A 17,670-nucleotide genomic window follows, 5' to 3' on the forward strand; every position below is an offset into this window, starting at 1 on the left:
CATAGTCCATCTGTAAACTACCCACCCAATTTACCTACCTCACCCCCCATACTGCTTTTATTTATTTACTTTCTGCTCTTTTGCACACCAGTATCTCTTCTTGCACATGATCATCTGATGATTATCACTCCAGTGGTTAATCTGCTAAATTGTAATTATTCGATTTATTGCCTACCTCATGCCTTTTGCACACATTGTATATAGATTCTCTTTTTTTTCTACCATGTTATTGACTTGTTTATTGTTTACTCCATGTGTAACTCTGTGTTGTCTGTTCACACTGCTATGCTTTATCTTGGCCAGGTCGCAGTTGCAAATGAGAACTTGTTCTCAACTAGCCTACCTGGTTAAATAAAGGTGAAATAAAAATAAATAAAAATAAAAAAAACGCCATGTTATTGTTCCAGAAACATGAGGATGAAAGTGAGGGCTGGCTACACAGACAGGTAAGTGATAAGAATACTAAAAGCATAACATGTATCACAACACGCATAAAAAAAAATATATCCAGTGAAATACATACATTACAGGAGGAAGGGGTAGGAAGGACAGAAGTGCAGTTTAACAGTTTAGCTGTCTCAATATACTCACTCACTCACTCACTCACTCACTCACACCCACCTACTTCTTTCTCTTCCTGTTGCAGAACGAAGAGCCACTCTTCTCCCATGACGGATACAAGTTCTTCTTCACCAGAGCTATTCCTCAGGGTGGAAGGGGAAAGTTCTTCCATATCTCCATGTCCACCTCCCAGGTAAAACACCTCAGTTTGTTCTCTTCTCTTAAACTGTAGCCGGATTATAGAGCAGCGCACTGGACAGCCCACAATGCACCTTTTAAAAGCATTTCCACCGACGTCTGCGGAGAACGCACTCATGGTAAACGCAGCGCAAGTCAAGTTCAATGCGCTGCCCGATAATGTACCTTGGATTGAATCCCGGTCTCTGTATGCCCAGCCTGGTCTGTATGAGCTGTATGAGCTGTTATATATAACCAACTCTTCTATCCAGAGTTGTAGTTGTCATGCAATGTGATGTATTGTTCCATTCCAGCCAAACACCAGCACAGACACTCTGCAGTCCCTGACATCAGGAGACTGGGACGTCACTCAGATACTGGCCTACAGCCAAGACAGGCAGCTCATGTAAGCCTCTCCGACCCATACATTACAGCAACATGACCAAATAGTACCATTATGATTTCCAAATGAACATATAATTTCCTATTGCTTATAGTTGATCAAATGTTACCATGGGTATTTGACTTGCCTTGTCTTGTTCAGGTAATGGTCATTAAACTCCAAACTGATCTTCATGACAATGTTTTACAGATACTTTTTAAGCACAGAGGATGATCCAAAACGACGACACCTCTACAGGTATAATTACATTTTGGGATTTAGTTCTCTAATGGTTATTCTGTGTGAGATCACTATTTAGGTGTCTTTTTAAAAAATCTAATAGCGTATAATGCTAATAGCTTGGTTTACTGTATCTATCCTATGTCAGTGCGGACACCAATGGCCCATTTAATCGCTGCTGTCTGTCGTGTGAGTTCAAGTGTGGCTATGTGGACGGCTCCTTCAGCCACAACATGCAGTACTTCCTGCTCAACTGTAAAGGTGAGTGCTCCTGACCTTGAATCCTGAACACTAAGCAGCATATGTTGCACTTAACTGAATCAGTATATTTTTTGTGATATACAAATACATTGAATTCTTTCACTATGCTGACAGGGTTTTAGTGGGTGTTTAGTGTCAAATGTAGATTTAAAAATCTACATTGACACTAAACATGCTCAGTCAAAATATTAAATTGAATTAGTCAATGCTGTGGCAAAAGGTTGTATTGACTGTGACAGCAGTCGGCACTAACCAGTGTTTCTATTTGCCAGTCAGACAACTCAAGCCCCTTGCCAAATGTGAATCGCCAGCCTGTATCCTAAAGTGTTCCTGCTGTGTATCAAACTACAGTAGTTGGCATAGAGCCCAATTTCCTGCCCTGCTTCCTGTGTGTCAGACAGGGTCTATCTATAGAATGAGAGTAGGGCCCATGGCCCATGGCCATCATCCTTATTTCTCCTACCAGTGCAGTTGTCATGACAGCTGATTTGTTTAGAGGGCCCGCTCCAGAGAGGAAAAAGAGCAACCAATTTTTCATTAATTAGCTCTTGTGAGAGGAGACCAGCCCTGGTCTGACTGTCTGGAGTAATAATAACAGCCGGGTATTCATTCAGCTGCTCCCCAAGGTGCTACAGACAGACAGTGGCTTCTCAGTAATGACACATGGCTGGCTGAGAGGTGTTATTTCTAGACGTGCATTACTAAAGATGGTAAGAGAAACAGAGTGCTCATTCCACCAATTCGGTGCCTTTTGAGAAATGTAGATTCTGTTATAAAGAGCACATGTTCAACTTCATAAAAACAAGTTTTCCCATCTCAACAGGTTAAATAAAAATGACAATAGTAAGTGCCTAAGTGCAAAATAAAGTATCCGGGTTGACTGTATCAGGGTTGACGATTTCATCTTAAATAAGCCATAAATCCTCTTGTGACAGGGGGATTGGAAGCTTGTTATGTGCAACAGGGAGTGGCAATTAAAGCTTCATAAAAAAATGAATTGTTCAAACATTTGTAGCCTGTCTATCTGTGCTCAACCCGCTCAGTTTTCCGCCACAAAACACCAGAAAATGGCCAAAAAGAGTAGAACCAGTTAACCGGCTTTTACACTATGATTTGACTATTAGATGTTTAATGTTTCTTTTAAAAAACATATTTAAACGAGAGTTCAGTTCATGAAACAGGGTTGACCTTAAAATGAGGAACATAATTCAAATAATCACTAATCACGTTACATACATATGAATCTTCAGAAATTACTTTAAATGACAATGATGGTGGCATCTTGGAGAAATATTGAGGTTAAGTGGGATAAAGTCTTCTTAGAAGTAACAGAGGGTACACAGGGGCTGCATTTTGGCAGTTTAGCAAGTTTAATCATATTTAAAAAATCTGATTTAAAAAAAATTCTCCATGGGGTCTTTATTAAAGGACATTTAATTTAACAGGCTTTTAAATACAATATTCTGGCACAATTTCTTCTTAAAATAGCAAATGGACACAAAAGGTACCTTCGTGGAATAAACCAGAGACATTTTTGAATGAGCTCTGATTTGAAGTGAAATGCTACAGAAAAAAAGGGTTTGAGTGTTTTGTTTGCTTCTCCATTTGAGGCCATTCATCTGAACCTTAAAATGCTTCATCCTATAATAACTGACAACCTCCACCCCTTTCTCTCTCTCCCTCTCCACATGTATCCCTATCCAGGCCCTGATGTACCCAGTGTTGCCATCTACAGTACCAAAGACAAACAGAGTGAGTGTCATGAGGCCTGACCCTGGCCTGTACCATAAAGAGCACTGAAGCTGAGCGGCCTTTTATTCAGCCTAGTGTCTTTTATATCACACATCATTCAATGGGAAATGTGTTAGATGCTTCATGAAGCTGCCATTCAGACAGTACTGTAAGTGAACAATAAGACTGTTTCTTCCATGTCACTGCAGAGGTCCTGGACCTGGAGACTAACGAGGGAGTGAATAACACGTACCACASCATGCAGATGCCCAAAGTGGAGTACGAGACCATCACCATAGACGATTACAGTAGGTATCCCTCCATGGTGCACCTATTCATAGGAAACTACCAGTGCCTGCTTCAGCTTCAGATGACATTATATGGGTTATTGTCTTCATAAATGCTGTTACAATGGCATTGGTTATGATTTGATACGATAATGTAATATTAAATAATTTCTGGGTAACAGTTGTGATTGTTTTAAATTAAAATGGTCAAAAACAAACACAATTAAGGAACAGGAACAGATTTGGAGAGCCCATGGCATACAGAGTTTGGGCAGAATATCACCTGTCGCGCAACCTCATAGTGTGGARATATATACACTACCAGTCAAAAGTTTAGACACACCTACTCATTCAAGGGTTTTTCTTATTTTTTWAAACTATTTTCTACATTGTAGATTAATAGTGTAGACATCAAAACTATGAAATAACACATATGGACTCATGTAGTAACCAAAGTATTAAACAAATCAAAATATATATTATATTTTAGATTCTTCAAAGTAGCCACCTTTTGCCTTGATGACAGCTTTGCACACTCTTGGCATTCTCTCAACCAGCTTCATGAGGTAGTCATCTGGAATGCTTTTCCCAACAGTCTTGAAGGAGTTCCGGCATATGCTGAGCACTTGTTGGCTGCTTTTCCTTCACTCTGTGGTCCAACTGATCCCAAACCATCTCAATTGGTTTGAGGTCGGGTGATTGTGGAGGCCAGGTCATCTGATGCAGCACTCCATCACTCTCCTTCTTGGTCAAATATTCCTTACACAGCCTGGAGGTGTGTTGAGTCATTGTCCTGTTGAAAAACAAATGATAGTCCCACTAAGCCCAAACCAGATGGGATTGCGTATCGCTGCAGAATGCTGTGGTAGCCATGCTGAATTCTAAATAAATCACTGACAGTGTCACCAACAAAGCACTCCCACACCATCATACCTCCTTCTCCATGCTTCACRGTGGGAACCACACATGCGGAGATCATCCGTTCACCTACTCTGCTTCTCACAAAGACACGGCGGTTGGAACCAAAAATCTCAAATTTGGACTCATCAGATCAAAGGACAGATTTCCACCTGTCTAAATGTTCATTGCTCATGTTTCTTGGCCCAAGAAATTCTCTTCTCTTATTGGTGTCCTTTAGTAGTGGTTTCTTTGCAGCAATTCGACTATGAAGGCCTGACTCACACATTCTCCTCTGAACAGTTGATGTTGAGATGTGTCTATTACTTATTTATTTGGGCTGCAATCTGAGGTGCAGTTAATTGCCGATTTCTGAGGCTGGTAACTCTAATGAACTTATCCTCTGCAGCAGAGGTAACTCTGGGCAAGCAGTACTGGAGCACCAAGTCTAGGTCCAAAAGGCTTTTTAACAGCTTCTACCCCCAAGCCATAAGACTCTTGAACAGCTAATTAAATGGCTCCCGGGCTATTTGCATTGTCCCCACCCCACCCCCCATTTTTACGCTGCTGCTACTCTGCATAGTCATTTTATCTCTACCTATGTACATATTACCTCAATTAGATTGACTAACCGGTACCCTCGCACATTGACTCTGTAGAGGTGCACCCTGTATATAGCCTCGCTACTGTTATTTTATTGTTGCTCCTTAATTATTTGTTATTTTTCATATTTATTTATTTTATTTTTTACTTCAGTTTATTTTAGTAAATACTTTAACACTTTTTTTCTTTCTTAAAACTGTATTGTTGGTTAAGGGCTTGTAAGTAAGCATTGCACTGTAAGGTCTACTACACCTGTTGTATTCGGCACATGTGACAAAAAATATTGTTCTTGAAATTGTCCATATTGACTTACCTTCATGTCTTAAAGTAATGATGGACTGTSGATGGACTTCTATTTGCTTATTTGAGCTGTTCTTGCCCTAATATGGACTTGGTCTTTTACCAAATAGGGCTATCTTCTGTATACCACCCATACCTTGTCACAACACAACTGATTGGCTCAAATGCATTAAGAAGGAAATCAATTACACAAATTAACTTTTGACAGGGCACCATTGTTAATTGAAATGCATTCCAGGTGCACCTCATGAAGCACCTCATGAAGCTGGTTGAAAGAATGCCAAGAGTGTGCAAAGCTGTCGTCAAGGCAAATGGTGGCTACTTTGAAGAATCTCAAATATAATATGTGACCGACCGGCTCAAATCGCTCTTATGTAGCAAAATTAGAAATTGTGTTTTTTACATTGGATAAAAGTAAAGACTCAGAGCTACAAAATGGTATATCATACACTACATTTTTGAGGAACAATGGGAAAGTAATGAACTCACTTTTGAGAAAATGAGCTTTGAATGTTTTGGTACCTAGTGAAGAGCTTTTCTTTGTCTACACCCATTTAGCATCGTTCACACCCTCTTAAGTTTATCCCCACCCATCTCGTTTTGCTCTTGGAGCATTCAGAGCGCACACTTGACGCTCTGGTCGATTATTTGTTTACCTCTGGATAACATGAATACAGCCWGCTGACGTTTACTGACACCGGCCATATTCAACGGGTGTTGTGCGTTCGTAAATTCATCAGTTATTCTGCGCTCTGGCATACTCAGACTGAATTTACGAATGCACCCGAAATGGTTACTTGCATAGTGGAGTCTGTTGTTAAGACATGTAGCTAGCTAGCTAGGTAGGTAAACCATGAACCTAGCTAGGTAAACAATGAGTAAGATCATACACATCACGTAACGTTTGCTAGCGAGCCAGCCAGCTAACGTTAGCTAGTTAAACAACAATGAACATAGTGCCAAATCCTGTCGTTACTACCCTGCATGAATTTGCTGGGACCTAACCAACCAGGTTCAATGTTAGCAAGCTAACATTAGGCTCTAACTAGCTAAGCAAATGGTTCTGATACAAATAATAACATCATACACGTAACGTTAGCTAGCGAGCCAGCCAGCCAGCCAGCTAACCTCAGCTAGCTAGCTAACAGTATACATTAGCTTGAAACAAAACCTCTTTCTGTCAAAATTAGAAACGTGTAATATTTGAAAATTTTGCTAGCTAGACTTTCTTACATCATCATGCATGATGGATACGTCTCCATGTCACAGATGCCATGCCATGGTTGCTCTTAGTTTTAAGGAGACAGGTGTTTTCTCCATCTCTTTAGCTATCAACACTTATGCAGCTCCACTACACAATACATTTTTAAAAAGCCGCGTTCGACAGGATTACCAACACAGACTGACCAGCTCAAATAGACAGAAGCCTTCTATATGGCAGACCAATCTGAACTATTCTCTCGGCATGTCCAGCCCACTCATCTCCTGTGAAGTAGTGACCCGCGACATACGCCTAGTTTCCTGAAATTAGTCACATATATATTTTGATATGTTTAACAGTTTTTTGGTTACTACATGATTCCATATGTGTTCATCCATAGTTGTGATGTCTTCACTACTATTCAACAATGTAGAAAATAGTAAAAACAAAGAAAAACCCTTGAATGAGTAGGTGTGTCCAAAATTTTGACTGGTACTGTATAAAACACAGGATAATCACATTTTTGACTGCACTGGGACTTTAAGAAGAACAACATGCACAAATCATTCACTAAAAACCCTAAACCTCTACTAAATCTTGTAATAAATCATGTGGAAATTGAGCAAGTTGAGGTGACTAAACTGCTTGGAGTGGATTACCCTTTACCCTGGATTGTAAACTGTCATGGTCAAAACATATTGATACAACAGTAGCTAAGACGGGGAGAAGACTGTACATGATAAGGCGCTGCTCTACCTTCTTGACAGCACTATCAACAAGGCAGGTCCTACAGGCTCTAGTTTTGTCGCACCTGGACTACTGTTCAGTCGTGTGGTCAGGTGCCACAAAAAAGGACTTTGGAAAATTGCAATTGGTTCAGAACAGGGCAGCACGGCTGGCCCTTGGATGTAAACAGGGAGCTAATATTAATAATATGCATGTCAATCTCTCCTGGCTAAAAGTGGAGGAGAGATTGACATGTTGAATGAACCGAGGTGTCTGTTTGAACTACTGGCACACAGCTCGGACACCGATGCATACCCCACAAGGCATGCCACCAGAGGTCTCTTCACAGTCCCCAAGCCCAGAACAGACTATGGAAGGCGCACAGTACTACATAGAGCCATGGTTACATGGAACTCTATTCCATATCAAGTAACTCATGCAAGCAGTAAAATTAGATTTAAAAAACAGATTAAAAAAAAACCTATGGAACAGCRGGGACTGTGAATCAACACAAACATAGGCACAGACACATGYACACACACACACGATAACATACGTACACATGGATTTTGTACTGTATATACAGTATGTGGTTGTGGTGGAGTAGGGGCCTGAGGGCACACAGTCTGTGAATGTATTGTAATGTTTTTTAAATTGTATAACTGCCTTCATTTTGCTGGACCCCAGGAAGAGTAGCTGCTGCCTTGGCAACAGCTAATGGGGATCCATAACACATTCAAATACACAGTCTTGTTTCTTGCAGCTCTGACAATGCAGATCCTGAAGCCAGCTGGTTTCATARACACAGCTCACTACCCCCTACTGCTACTAGTGTAAGTATGGCAATAACTACCCACACACACATGTTTTTCTAGATATAAACATAATATCTATGAATCACACCAACCCCAGTAGGGATTATATTAGAATTATAGCAGATTCCGTTTTGACATTGGACTCATGACTTTGGACCCTGTCACAGAGAGCTATAATGGGGTCATTGGTTCAGCCTGTCATCTGTTTCCCTCAGGGACGGAACACCTGGCGGACAGATGGTGACAGAGCAGTTCCATGTGGACTGGGCCACGGTGCTGGTGAGCAGTTACAGCACCATTGTGATCCGCTTCGATGGCCACGGGTCCGGGTTCCAGGGCACCAAGCTCCTCCACCACATCAGGAGGAAACTGGGTGTGATCGAGGAGAGGGACCAGATGGAGGCCCTCAGGTGAGAGACAGACACCTGGACACAGTAGAATCTTCCTTGAGAGTTCAAGTCAATGGTCCTACTTTATGATAATATGCTAATACCATGTTACGTCTTACAGTATTTATACTGAACAAAAATGTAAACACAACATGTAAAGTGTTGGTCCCATGTTTCATGACCTGAAATAAAAGATCACAGAAATATCTATTCTCTCAAATTCTGTGCACAAATTTGTTTACATCTCTGTCAGTGAGCATTTCTCCTTTGCCAATAATCCAGCCACCTGACAGGTGTGGCATATCAAGATGCTCATTAAATAGCATGATCATTACACAAATGCACCTTGTGCTGGGGACAATAAAAGGCCACTCTAAAATGTGCCGTTTTGTCACACAACACAATACCACAGATGTCTCAAGTTGAGGGAGAGTGCAATTGGTATGCTGACATAAGGAATGTCCACCAGAGTTGTTGCCAGATAATTTAATGTTAATTTCTCTACCATAAGCCTCCAATGTCATTTTTGAGAATTTGGCAGTACGTCCAACTGGCCTCACAACCGCAGACCACATGTAACCACGCCAGCCCAGGATCTCCACATCTGGCTTCTTCACCTGCGGAATTGTCTGAGGGGAGGGGGGTTATTTCTGTCTGTAATAAAATAGTATTTCTGTCTGTAATCAAGCACTTTTGTAGGGAAAAACTCAATCTGATTGGCTGGGCCTGGCTCCCAAGTGGGTGGGCTGTAACTCACTAAAACATATTAAATTGTTGCATGTTGCATTTATATTTTTTGTTCAGTATATATGCAGGTACAGTTTAATTATAGTGGGAAAAAATGATTATGATGTTTTTGTTTCAGGACGTTCGTTACTGGGTTGTTGGAAATGTAATACCTATTTTTGACCTTCCAACCAAAGCATTGATTGTTTTTTTCTTCTTTATTCCAGACTGATATCCAAAGAAATGTACATCGACAAAAGTCGAATTGGAGTATATGGAAAGGTAAGGACAATCAATGCTTGAAGAAAGCAAGCTAGCTACTTATTCAAACTACGTGAAAAAAACGTAATTGGGTTCCCTTTACTTCCCTTCTTGTCAATTCTTGTACTGTATTTGAGCTGAAGAAAGAGTAGCTCAGTTGGTAGAGCATGGTGCTTGTAACGCCAGGGTGGTGGGTTCAATTTGCATAAAAGCGTCTACTAAATGGCATATATATTCAGAGTGGACGAGGGCTTTCACTCCATCTGGAAAGTAGAGCAGAAGCTCACCCTCTCATATCTAGGGGGGTACATGCCAAATGGCACTCTATTGTAGTGGACTACTTTTAACCAGAAGTAATGCACTGTAAAAGGACTAGTGTGCCATTTGAGACGCACTATTACTACACTACGGTCCAGCAACAACACAGAGCGGACAACATAAACAATTCAATAGGTTTCAGTTTGGCACTCAGTCCTCCTTTGTCCATTGAAGGTTTGAGTGTGTATTCAGTTTGAACTTAAATTGGGAAGAAACTACCTTTGGAGTGGTGTATCTGGAGTCTCTAGCCTTGATATGTCATCAATGTATTTCTGTACTGTCGGTTCAGTAAACTTGATACTGTAACATATCTATCCATAGGTTTACGGAGGATATTTGGCCACAATGCTTTTAAGTTCTGATGACTCCCTGCTTAAATGTGGAGCCGCCGTCTCGCCCATCACAGATTTTGAGTTATACGGTATAACGTGATGATTTTCTTTAGCAACACAATTTCTTACTGCACAAATAATTTATCCCAACAAACTATAAATTGTTCTATGCACAGTGCCTTATAACATGATATTATGTGTGTGTTATTTCTTTATTCTCCAGCTTCAGCATTTTCAGAGAGGTACCTTGGATCACCAAAGACAGACTCTCGAATATACTCGGTAAAGACAACAGTTCACACACTGTATTTACACTAGTCAGTCAATGTGTAAGATGCTATGTATTTCATGGTGTATTTCCTTCAGATGGCAAGTTTAGCACACCGGGCAGGTCGTCTCATGGACAGGAAGTACATGATTATCCATCCAACTGCTGATGGTACAGTCATTACTTTAAACACTATCAATACGTTAGCCTGGTCCCAGACCTGTTTTTGTTGCCTTTCCAACTCCTATTTGGACATCGGCTAAGTTACTGTCAAAGTCATTTTAACTGATTGAGCCTGAATGTTGTTGACGTACTGTGACTGAATATAAACATCTTACACATCCTGTTACCTGCTCTACCTTCCTACAGAGAAAGTCCATTTCCAGCACTCTGCAAAATTCATCAATCATTTAATCAACGAGAAGGCAAATTACTCTTTACAGGTAAGCTTGACAGTTTAGCTTTACGACACGTTTAGGACATTGCAATGAAGGCGTAATGACCAGGGTGTCAAATATTGTGTTACCTACATTATTTTCTGTTTCTGTACTGTAGATCTACCCAGACGAGGGACACTTCCTGCATAGCGATGGCACTCGGCAACACCTGAGCCAATCACTGGTCAACTTCTTTGAGGAGTGTTTCCGACTGCCGGACTTACCGAGCGAGGAAGAGAAGGACAAGGAGGATGAGGGCGATGGTTAAACCAGCTGACACATGGTTAACGCACTGGCCAGTTACTACAGCACAATATGCAACAAATCTTTCTCAACTCATTACCCCCACCCATAGCCTGGTTCCAGATCTGTTTGTGCTGTCTTGCCAACTCAGCTGGTCAGCTAATGATCATTTAGAGTTGGCATTGGTGAAACAGATCGAGGATCAGGCTAACCTACTCCATCCTCTGTATAATTTGGGCTCCTCTTTAGGGCACAGTACCTGCATGTACCAATAACCTCACACCTCACCCTTTTCCTCTTCTTCTTCATCACTTCTGGTTGGCTGACAACTGGACTGGCCAGCAGACATCAAATTGTGCTGCTGTTTTTATCCTCTTAGATGTAACGGCAAAATTTAGATTTTCGCCTAAATAGACATACTCAAAGGTAACTACTATTCATGTGTAATTACATAATTCTGACATGCAAAAACTTGGTATATTTGGAAAGATGACATCTGGGAGATGATCAGAAGATAGGAGTTACATAGTTCAGAATACACAAGATCAAGCACACACAAAATAATTTTTATTTTATTTTTGAAAGTAATCTTTCATTGACAAGCTATAAGGGAATTATTGATGCCAAGAGCTGGAAACACATGATGGCTTCCACATGTGAACAATATCAGAAACAAAATGGGATTGATAGACCTAACAACTAGAAATGGGCAGATGTGCCAGGTGTGGTCACAGAATGTTTCCAAGTGTCCCTAAACCTCTCCAAAGTGGCATTTGTCTGTAAATTAGATAATTCCAGTGTTCTTACATATCTGGAATCCCTTAATGCGAATTGTTCAGTATAAAACACAATTTCTACCATATCAACCTCACGCAAACATTGTGGTGGTGTTATTCAAGTGTCCTTTCAACCYCTCCAAAGTGTCCAAATGTGGTAATTGCACTGTTTTTGCACACTGGATGTKCCCAAAAGTTAATGTTCACTATAAAAACTAAATTTCTACAACACCAACCTCTCTCAAACATCTGCGGGGTGTGAGGGGACATACAGGGGATATCCAATGTGTTTTCATCATATTTTTCATGCGCAAAGATAGTGACTCGATGTTGCCATTAAGTCATGTCATCAGATACATTTGGCAATAGGCTAGATTTGTTCCTACCAACCTAGAGATTAATGTCATACCCCCATTTAGCTATAGCTCAAACACAGACCAAATCGAAGTTTACCTTGTAAGATGTCTGCTGTTTGGTGAAAACGTTGTGTAAAATCAACAGGGGTGGTGATCAATAACTGTAGGTCACAGGCAGACAAATAAGACATCCTCATGATCTGTGGTATCCTGGTTTACGGTGTGAATCAACGTATTCCATGTTTATTTCGTTTATGCTTCACAACGCTAACCAGAATGTAGGTAGCAGACATCTCGAAATGAGGTCATCGGCTCGGCCTGCCCTTATGTCCACATATGGCAGTAACTCACCACAGCTTCTAAAGGCACAGATCAACAGCAAAGATATTCCGCTTTCCGCAGACACCCTGCTTTTGCAAATAGGGGCTACCGTTCTCATACCAGACTGAATTGAAAAATGAAATAGGGCCCCCAAATAATGGGTATTTTACATTTAAGAGGTTAACATCAGAATTACGGAAACAATCAGAAACGTTCTGGTGGTTGGTGAATTATGTCATTTGACGATGGTACCAAAAACAGGTACCACCTCTATGTCCTCCATCCTTACTGCATTGGAATTGATTAGCCATAACATTCGTAGGGGAAATGTTGTGCTATAGACTTGTGTGTGGGGGAGAGATGCAACCCTCGGGCGGTGTGGACTCTGGTAAAACATTTTTTTTTTATCTTAGCAGTGATCCAAGTTCTTTTGGACCAAATAAACTGGTCACTGAAGGAGACCAGTAAACCCACTTGTGGATATCAGATGCTGTAGTGAACCACCCCAACGGCATCCATTTAGGGACGCACCCCCACACGTCTACAGCGCAAAATATCCCCTATTCCCTTCCCAAATATCATTGCTAATCAATTCCAATGCAGTAAAGATGGAGGGAACATACAGGAGCTACCCATGGTTGGTACAATCATTATAAATGACATAATTCACCAACCACTGGCAACTTTCTGAGGATTGTATCCATGATACTAAAACAGCAGTAGCATTTCTTTCTCTTAATTGGGGTTTGTAATGTTCAGTATGTCTTTCAAGTATATATGTTTTTGAATTGATGTACGGTGGTTACATTTGGACGTCCTTTCCAAATGAGGACACAATGTTTGATCCTACATGTTTGTTAACTATTTTGACCTCTTTTGGGATTATGACATTCAGTAGGACATGTATTTTTCTCCTGTCATTTGGAATGGAGCTCTAGTGTTGTGTTAGTCACTGTGCCTTACTACTAGGGGTAAACCAAGGTATTCATGTCAGGGACTATAAACCCTTCAATGGAAATGTCATTTTTCATGTAAGCAAGATTGGTCAAAGCCAGCCCCCAGTTGTCCTTCCTCCAACAACTGCAGGCACATGTGGAGCTCTATAGTTATATATAAACAAATATTGTACAACATGACACGTAATGACTTCAGTTGAATCGTTAACAATCTGACCAGTCCGTATGTAGGAAAATGTGATTTTATAACACCCATGATATATGTACTATATAACACAGTAATATTGTGCTTGTATAATAGACACCTGGCCATGTTCTGGCTGTTGTAACTACATCAAAGGTTCTTGAGGCACATTCAGTGTATCTTTTCTAATTTGGCAAGTCACAATGTTTGGTTATTTGTTAAACAGCTTGAATGTCCGTCGACATGTCATTTCTGTTAGTATTGTCAGTGAAAGTTTCTAGTTAGCTGATGTACAAAATGTATAAATCTTACATTGTTGAAAAGTCCTGAACTATGTGTGTGCGACTTGTACATAAAGCATTTTCAAATTTATCCGAGGACATTTTGTTCTTGGTGGCTTTGTTTTGATTGGACACACTGCCCTCCTGTGTTCAAAAGGGGCAAAACTAAAGAAGGACGTTAACTCCTACCAGATACAAGCAACATCAGTTATGGTAGGACACTATGCAAGAAACAGAACAATGCTCTTTAGTAGGAACTAACTAGGGAGTGCAGGAGATTCTGAAACACCAGCCGTGCCCTTTTAGCCATTGATAAGATTTATTTCCAGTGTTTTAGGAGCCCGTGGCCCGTCAGAGTGAACAGGGTATATTGATACAAATGGTCCAGCAGTTCAATGAAGCCTCTTCATATGCAGGGAGGGATCTCTCATCTCTCCCTAGATAACCACTAGACTTAACACCCACACATACCATCAGGCTCCAATCAGCAACATCTCACAATACTGTACTTTTTACCTTACAAAAAAAATTCAATTTGATGGAAATTAAACAAAAAAGCAGCTAAAACATGGGATTTATATACACATTTAAGTTACTCATTTTTTTTTACTGAAATATTTAAAATTCAAGTTCTGTTAAAATCCAAAAAAAGAAAAGGAAAAAGAAAAGTATAAAACATGCTAAGACCAGAGTGGAATGCCTAAGGAATGGAAGCCCAGCGTTCTTCTCCGTGTCAGATAGAACCTGTAGAACGACAGTGTTAGTCAACGATAAAAATGGCTTTMATAGTAACATCTTTATGCATCTCAACAAAGACGATATGGCACCCTTTACAGTTCATTGAGGCACTTTCTATTGCGAAGAAACATGAATTCAGATTTGATTATTCAATTTCTTCTCCCTCTATAATTTTGCAGCAGTCCGATGCCAGTAACTGACTGAAGCATGAAACCACAAGCACATCAACAAATACACGGCATATTGCAATAGAGGGAAGTACTTGTTTACTGCTCCTTGTCTATCACTTAAAAGAAGGCTGGAATAAAAAGTCATTCTCGTATTTTCATGACGTCGTTAGTCCAGTGTCTTCTTGTCACAATGCACCTTGAGGCCACTTGACGGCGGCAACAGAGCACATATGGCAGTCCACAACACAGGCTACCCCGAAAATAAAAGCTCCCTTCAAGTAGACAGAAAGAGAGAGGAAGGGGGGATATGTACAATTTCAAATGTGAACACAAGCAACTAAAGCTTCAGTCAGTATTACAGCAAGCACATTGTACATTCTTCATTTGGTTACTGAAGGACTCACCTTTAACCAACTGAGACCCTCTTACAACAAACACAGCTCCACTGCAATACTTTTACAAACGTTCCCTGTACCTCCTAATCATCCTACTAGTCAGTTACTGTATCTTAAAGCCACTTAGCTAACCTTTACACAATCTTTAACGCCAGCCATGTTTAAACTTCCTTACACCTATCAAACTTCAGACTCATCAGTTCATCCATGAGCAAGAGGCCCTCGAGTCACTACCTTCAGCAAAACAGGAATTTCTGTTAGGAGTGACGATTTCTCTACCCCAACGCCCATCCCAAACTCTTTCATATGTCATGAAAATGGAGAAAATATACCAACATCAATTGAATGTTTTGTTCCATGCCTAGTTGTGTTGAGTAACACAAACCACCCCTGTGAAGTAAACATTCTAAGCGTACAAACATACACACGACCCAACAGACTCTTCGTACACACACTCAGAAGTCACTTCACAGTACCTGAACATGCTCACCGGTCAATTACAAAATAAAATCACCCACATCCATGGGTCTCAGACACAGACGATCAAACACATACACATCTCACAGACAGACGACACCCCCTYTCACAGGTACTGGTAGAAGCGAGAGTGGACCACCTGGGCGCCAGAGAGTTTGTGTGGGTGTGCGGTGGCCGACAGGCTCAGGCTTTTATTCTGGGGGCCTGCGTCTCCGTTCAGCAGCTCAGCTGGAGCCGGGCGTGGTGAGAGGGGTTCTGAGAGGGACGACGACGGGGCCTCCTGGGCCTGGTTGGGGTCAGGGCTGCGGAAGAGGAGCGGCGCACCCTGGTGTTCAGTGAAGTCCAGGCTGACCTCGGGGTTGGAGGTGCGGTGGCGCTCGCGGGCAATCCACTCCCGGATGGAGAAGTCCTGGGAAGAACACTTTGGCTTCAGCCGGTCCACGGCCGACAGCTCTGCCCGCGAGCCCCCGCCCATCCCGCCCTCCTGCCAGTTCCCCATCACAGACAGTTCAGCAAAGTCCCTCTGGCCTCCCATGGTGTGTCTGCGTCTGATGTTCTTCTTCTTTTCCCTGCGTCCCTCTGGAGAGCGGCTCCGCTGGGTACCCACCCCGAACATGTCGTCTACCGACGTCCGCAGGCGGAACTTCAGCCGGTCTGTGATCTTGAGGCGCCACGCAGGCTCAGCCCCCACCTCTGACTCGCTGCGGGAGGAGGAGCTAAGGCTGTCAGTGGAACGGACCTTAACTGCCCCCGGAACGCAAGACAGCCTAGTGGAGTCCTTGTCGCTCCGCCCTCCGTCCAATGAGGACTCACTGTCAGTCTTCTGCCGTGCTGCTGACTTCTTCCGGGAGAGAGTGTCACATTCAATGAGTCTGTGGGAGGGGAGGGGCCTGGGGGCATCCGGCACATCTGATAGGTAGATCTTCTCCACCGGCCCTGCTTCTTTCCCACCCCCAACAAACACTGATAGGTCACTCTCACTATCCGTCTCCATGGGCCGGCCCTCACTAATCAGCTCACTACGCTCATCATCAGCGTCGTCTCCTCCCCTGCTCTCGGCCACCGAGCAAACCTCTGGACTGAGCGTGCTCAGCTCGGCCCCTGTCAGGAAGGTCATGGAGGAGGTGGTGGAGTAGTCTGAGGTGATGGAGCTGACCTCTGCCCCTAGGCTGCTGGCCCCAGTCTCTGGCCCCAAGCCCCCCGTCCTGCCATGCCTCACCCTGGGACCTGTGACAGATGCCTGGGAGCTGGTGCTGTCCATGGTACCCAGGTCTGAGACCTCGTCGTAGTTGGAGGGAGGGTCCGACAGGGACGACTGGTGTGCCACCTGGCTGCGGTAGCCAAGTCTGGGGGACCGGGAGGGGGAGGGTGAGGCATAGGGGGAGCAGGTGGAGGAGGTACGGAAGCTGGGGGTGTGTTTGGGAGAGGGCTGAGACATGAGGCTGTCTGAACGGGACTCTTTCCTGTTGGTTTGGAACCTGTCCCCTGGCTGTACCCCTCTTTCGCTGACGTCCTCGACATCCCTCTCCTCCTCCTCTGTCTGGCTCTCTGGGGACCAGGCAGGGTGGAGGGCCTGGTGGCTCGGCTCTGGCTCCTCCTTCTTATCGAACACGGCATCCAGGTCGTCGTCAGAGCTGCTGGGCTGAGTCTTGTCCTTGGGCTTCTTACGCTTGCGGCTGACAAAGAAAGAGGAGAGCAGCATCTCCCTGCTACACTGGTCCTTCCCAGACCCCCACAAGCCCTGCTGGGACAGAGTACCAGGACGTCGCATTACATTAAAACACATCATTGTTCTTAAATGAGGAATTTCGCCAAGTCTGCTCTGAAACGGCATGGTCAATTTGCTAATCACTCCGGATAA

At 42.6% G+C, this 17,670-nt stretch overlaps 2 protein-coding genes across 6 annotated transcripts in view; one reads left to right on the forward strand and one right to left on the reverse strand.

Moving 5' to 3' along the window:
* Positions 1-14,120, forward strand: part of LOC111979475 (A-type potassium channel modulatory protein DPP6) — a 139,359-nt gene extending 125,239 nt beyond the window's left edge. For all 3 annotated transcript variants that reach the window (XM_024010050.3, XM_070448857.1, XM_024010051.1), the window contains exons 12-26: positions 408-446; positions 647-754; positions 1,053-1,144; positions 1,331-1,378; positions 1,509-1,621; positions 3,326-3,373; positions 3,562-3,660; positions 8,130-8,199; positions 8,397-8,591; positions 9,524-9,578; positions 10,197-10,296; positions 10,431-10,489; positions 10,574-10,646; positions 10,845-10,918; positions 11,031-14,120. In XM_024010050.3, the coding sequence (XP_023865818.1) occupies positions 408-446; positions 647-754; positions 1,053-1,144; positions 1,331-1,378; positions 1,509-1,621; positions 3,326-3,373; positions 3,562-3,660; positions 8,130-8,199; positions 8,397-8,591; positions 9,524-9,578; positions 10,197-10,296; positions 10,431-10,489; positions 10,574-10,646; positions 10,845-10,918; positions 11,031-11,180 (1,323 nt within the window). In that variant the 3' untranslated portion in view covers positions 11,181-14,120. The remainder of the gene's footprint in view (positions 1-407; positions 447-646; positions 755-1,052; positions 1,145-1,330; positions 1,379-1,508; positions 1,622-3,325; positions 3,374-3,561; positions 3,661-8,129; positions 8,200-8,396; positions 8,592-9,523; positions 9,579-10,196; positions 10,297-10,430; positions 10,490-10,573; positions 10,647-10,844; positions 10,919-11,030) is intronic.
* The window catches only part of LOC111979474 (rho GTPase-activating protein 21), a 98,687-nt gene continuing 94,050 nt past the window's right edge, over positions 13,034-17,670 (reverse strand). For 2 of the 3 annotated variants that reach the window (XM_024010047.2, XM_024010049.2), the window contains one exon: positions 13,034-17,553. In XM_024010047.2, coding sequence (XP_023865815.1) covers positions 15,916-17,553 — 1,638 coding nt within the window. In that variant the 3' untranslated portion in view covers positions 13,034-15,915. The remainder of the gene's footprint in view (positions 17,554-17,670) is intronic. The other variant, XM_024010048.2, reaches the window with a different exon arrangement.

The sequence above is a fragment of the Salvelinus sp. IW2-2015 genome, linkage group LG19, assembly GCF_002910315.2.
Source record: "Salvelinus sp. IW2-2015 linkage group LG19, ASM291031v2, whole genome shotgun sequence".
Lineage (NCBI taxonomy): Eukaryota > Metazoa > Chordata > Actinopteri > Salmoniformes > Salmonidae > Salvelinus > Salvelinus sp. IW2-2015.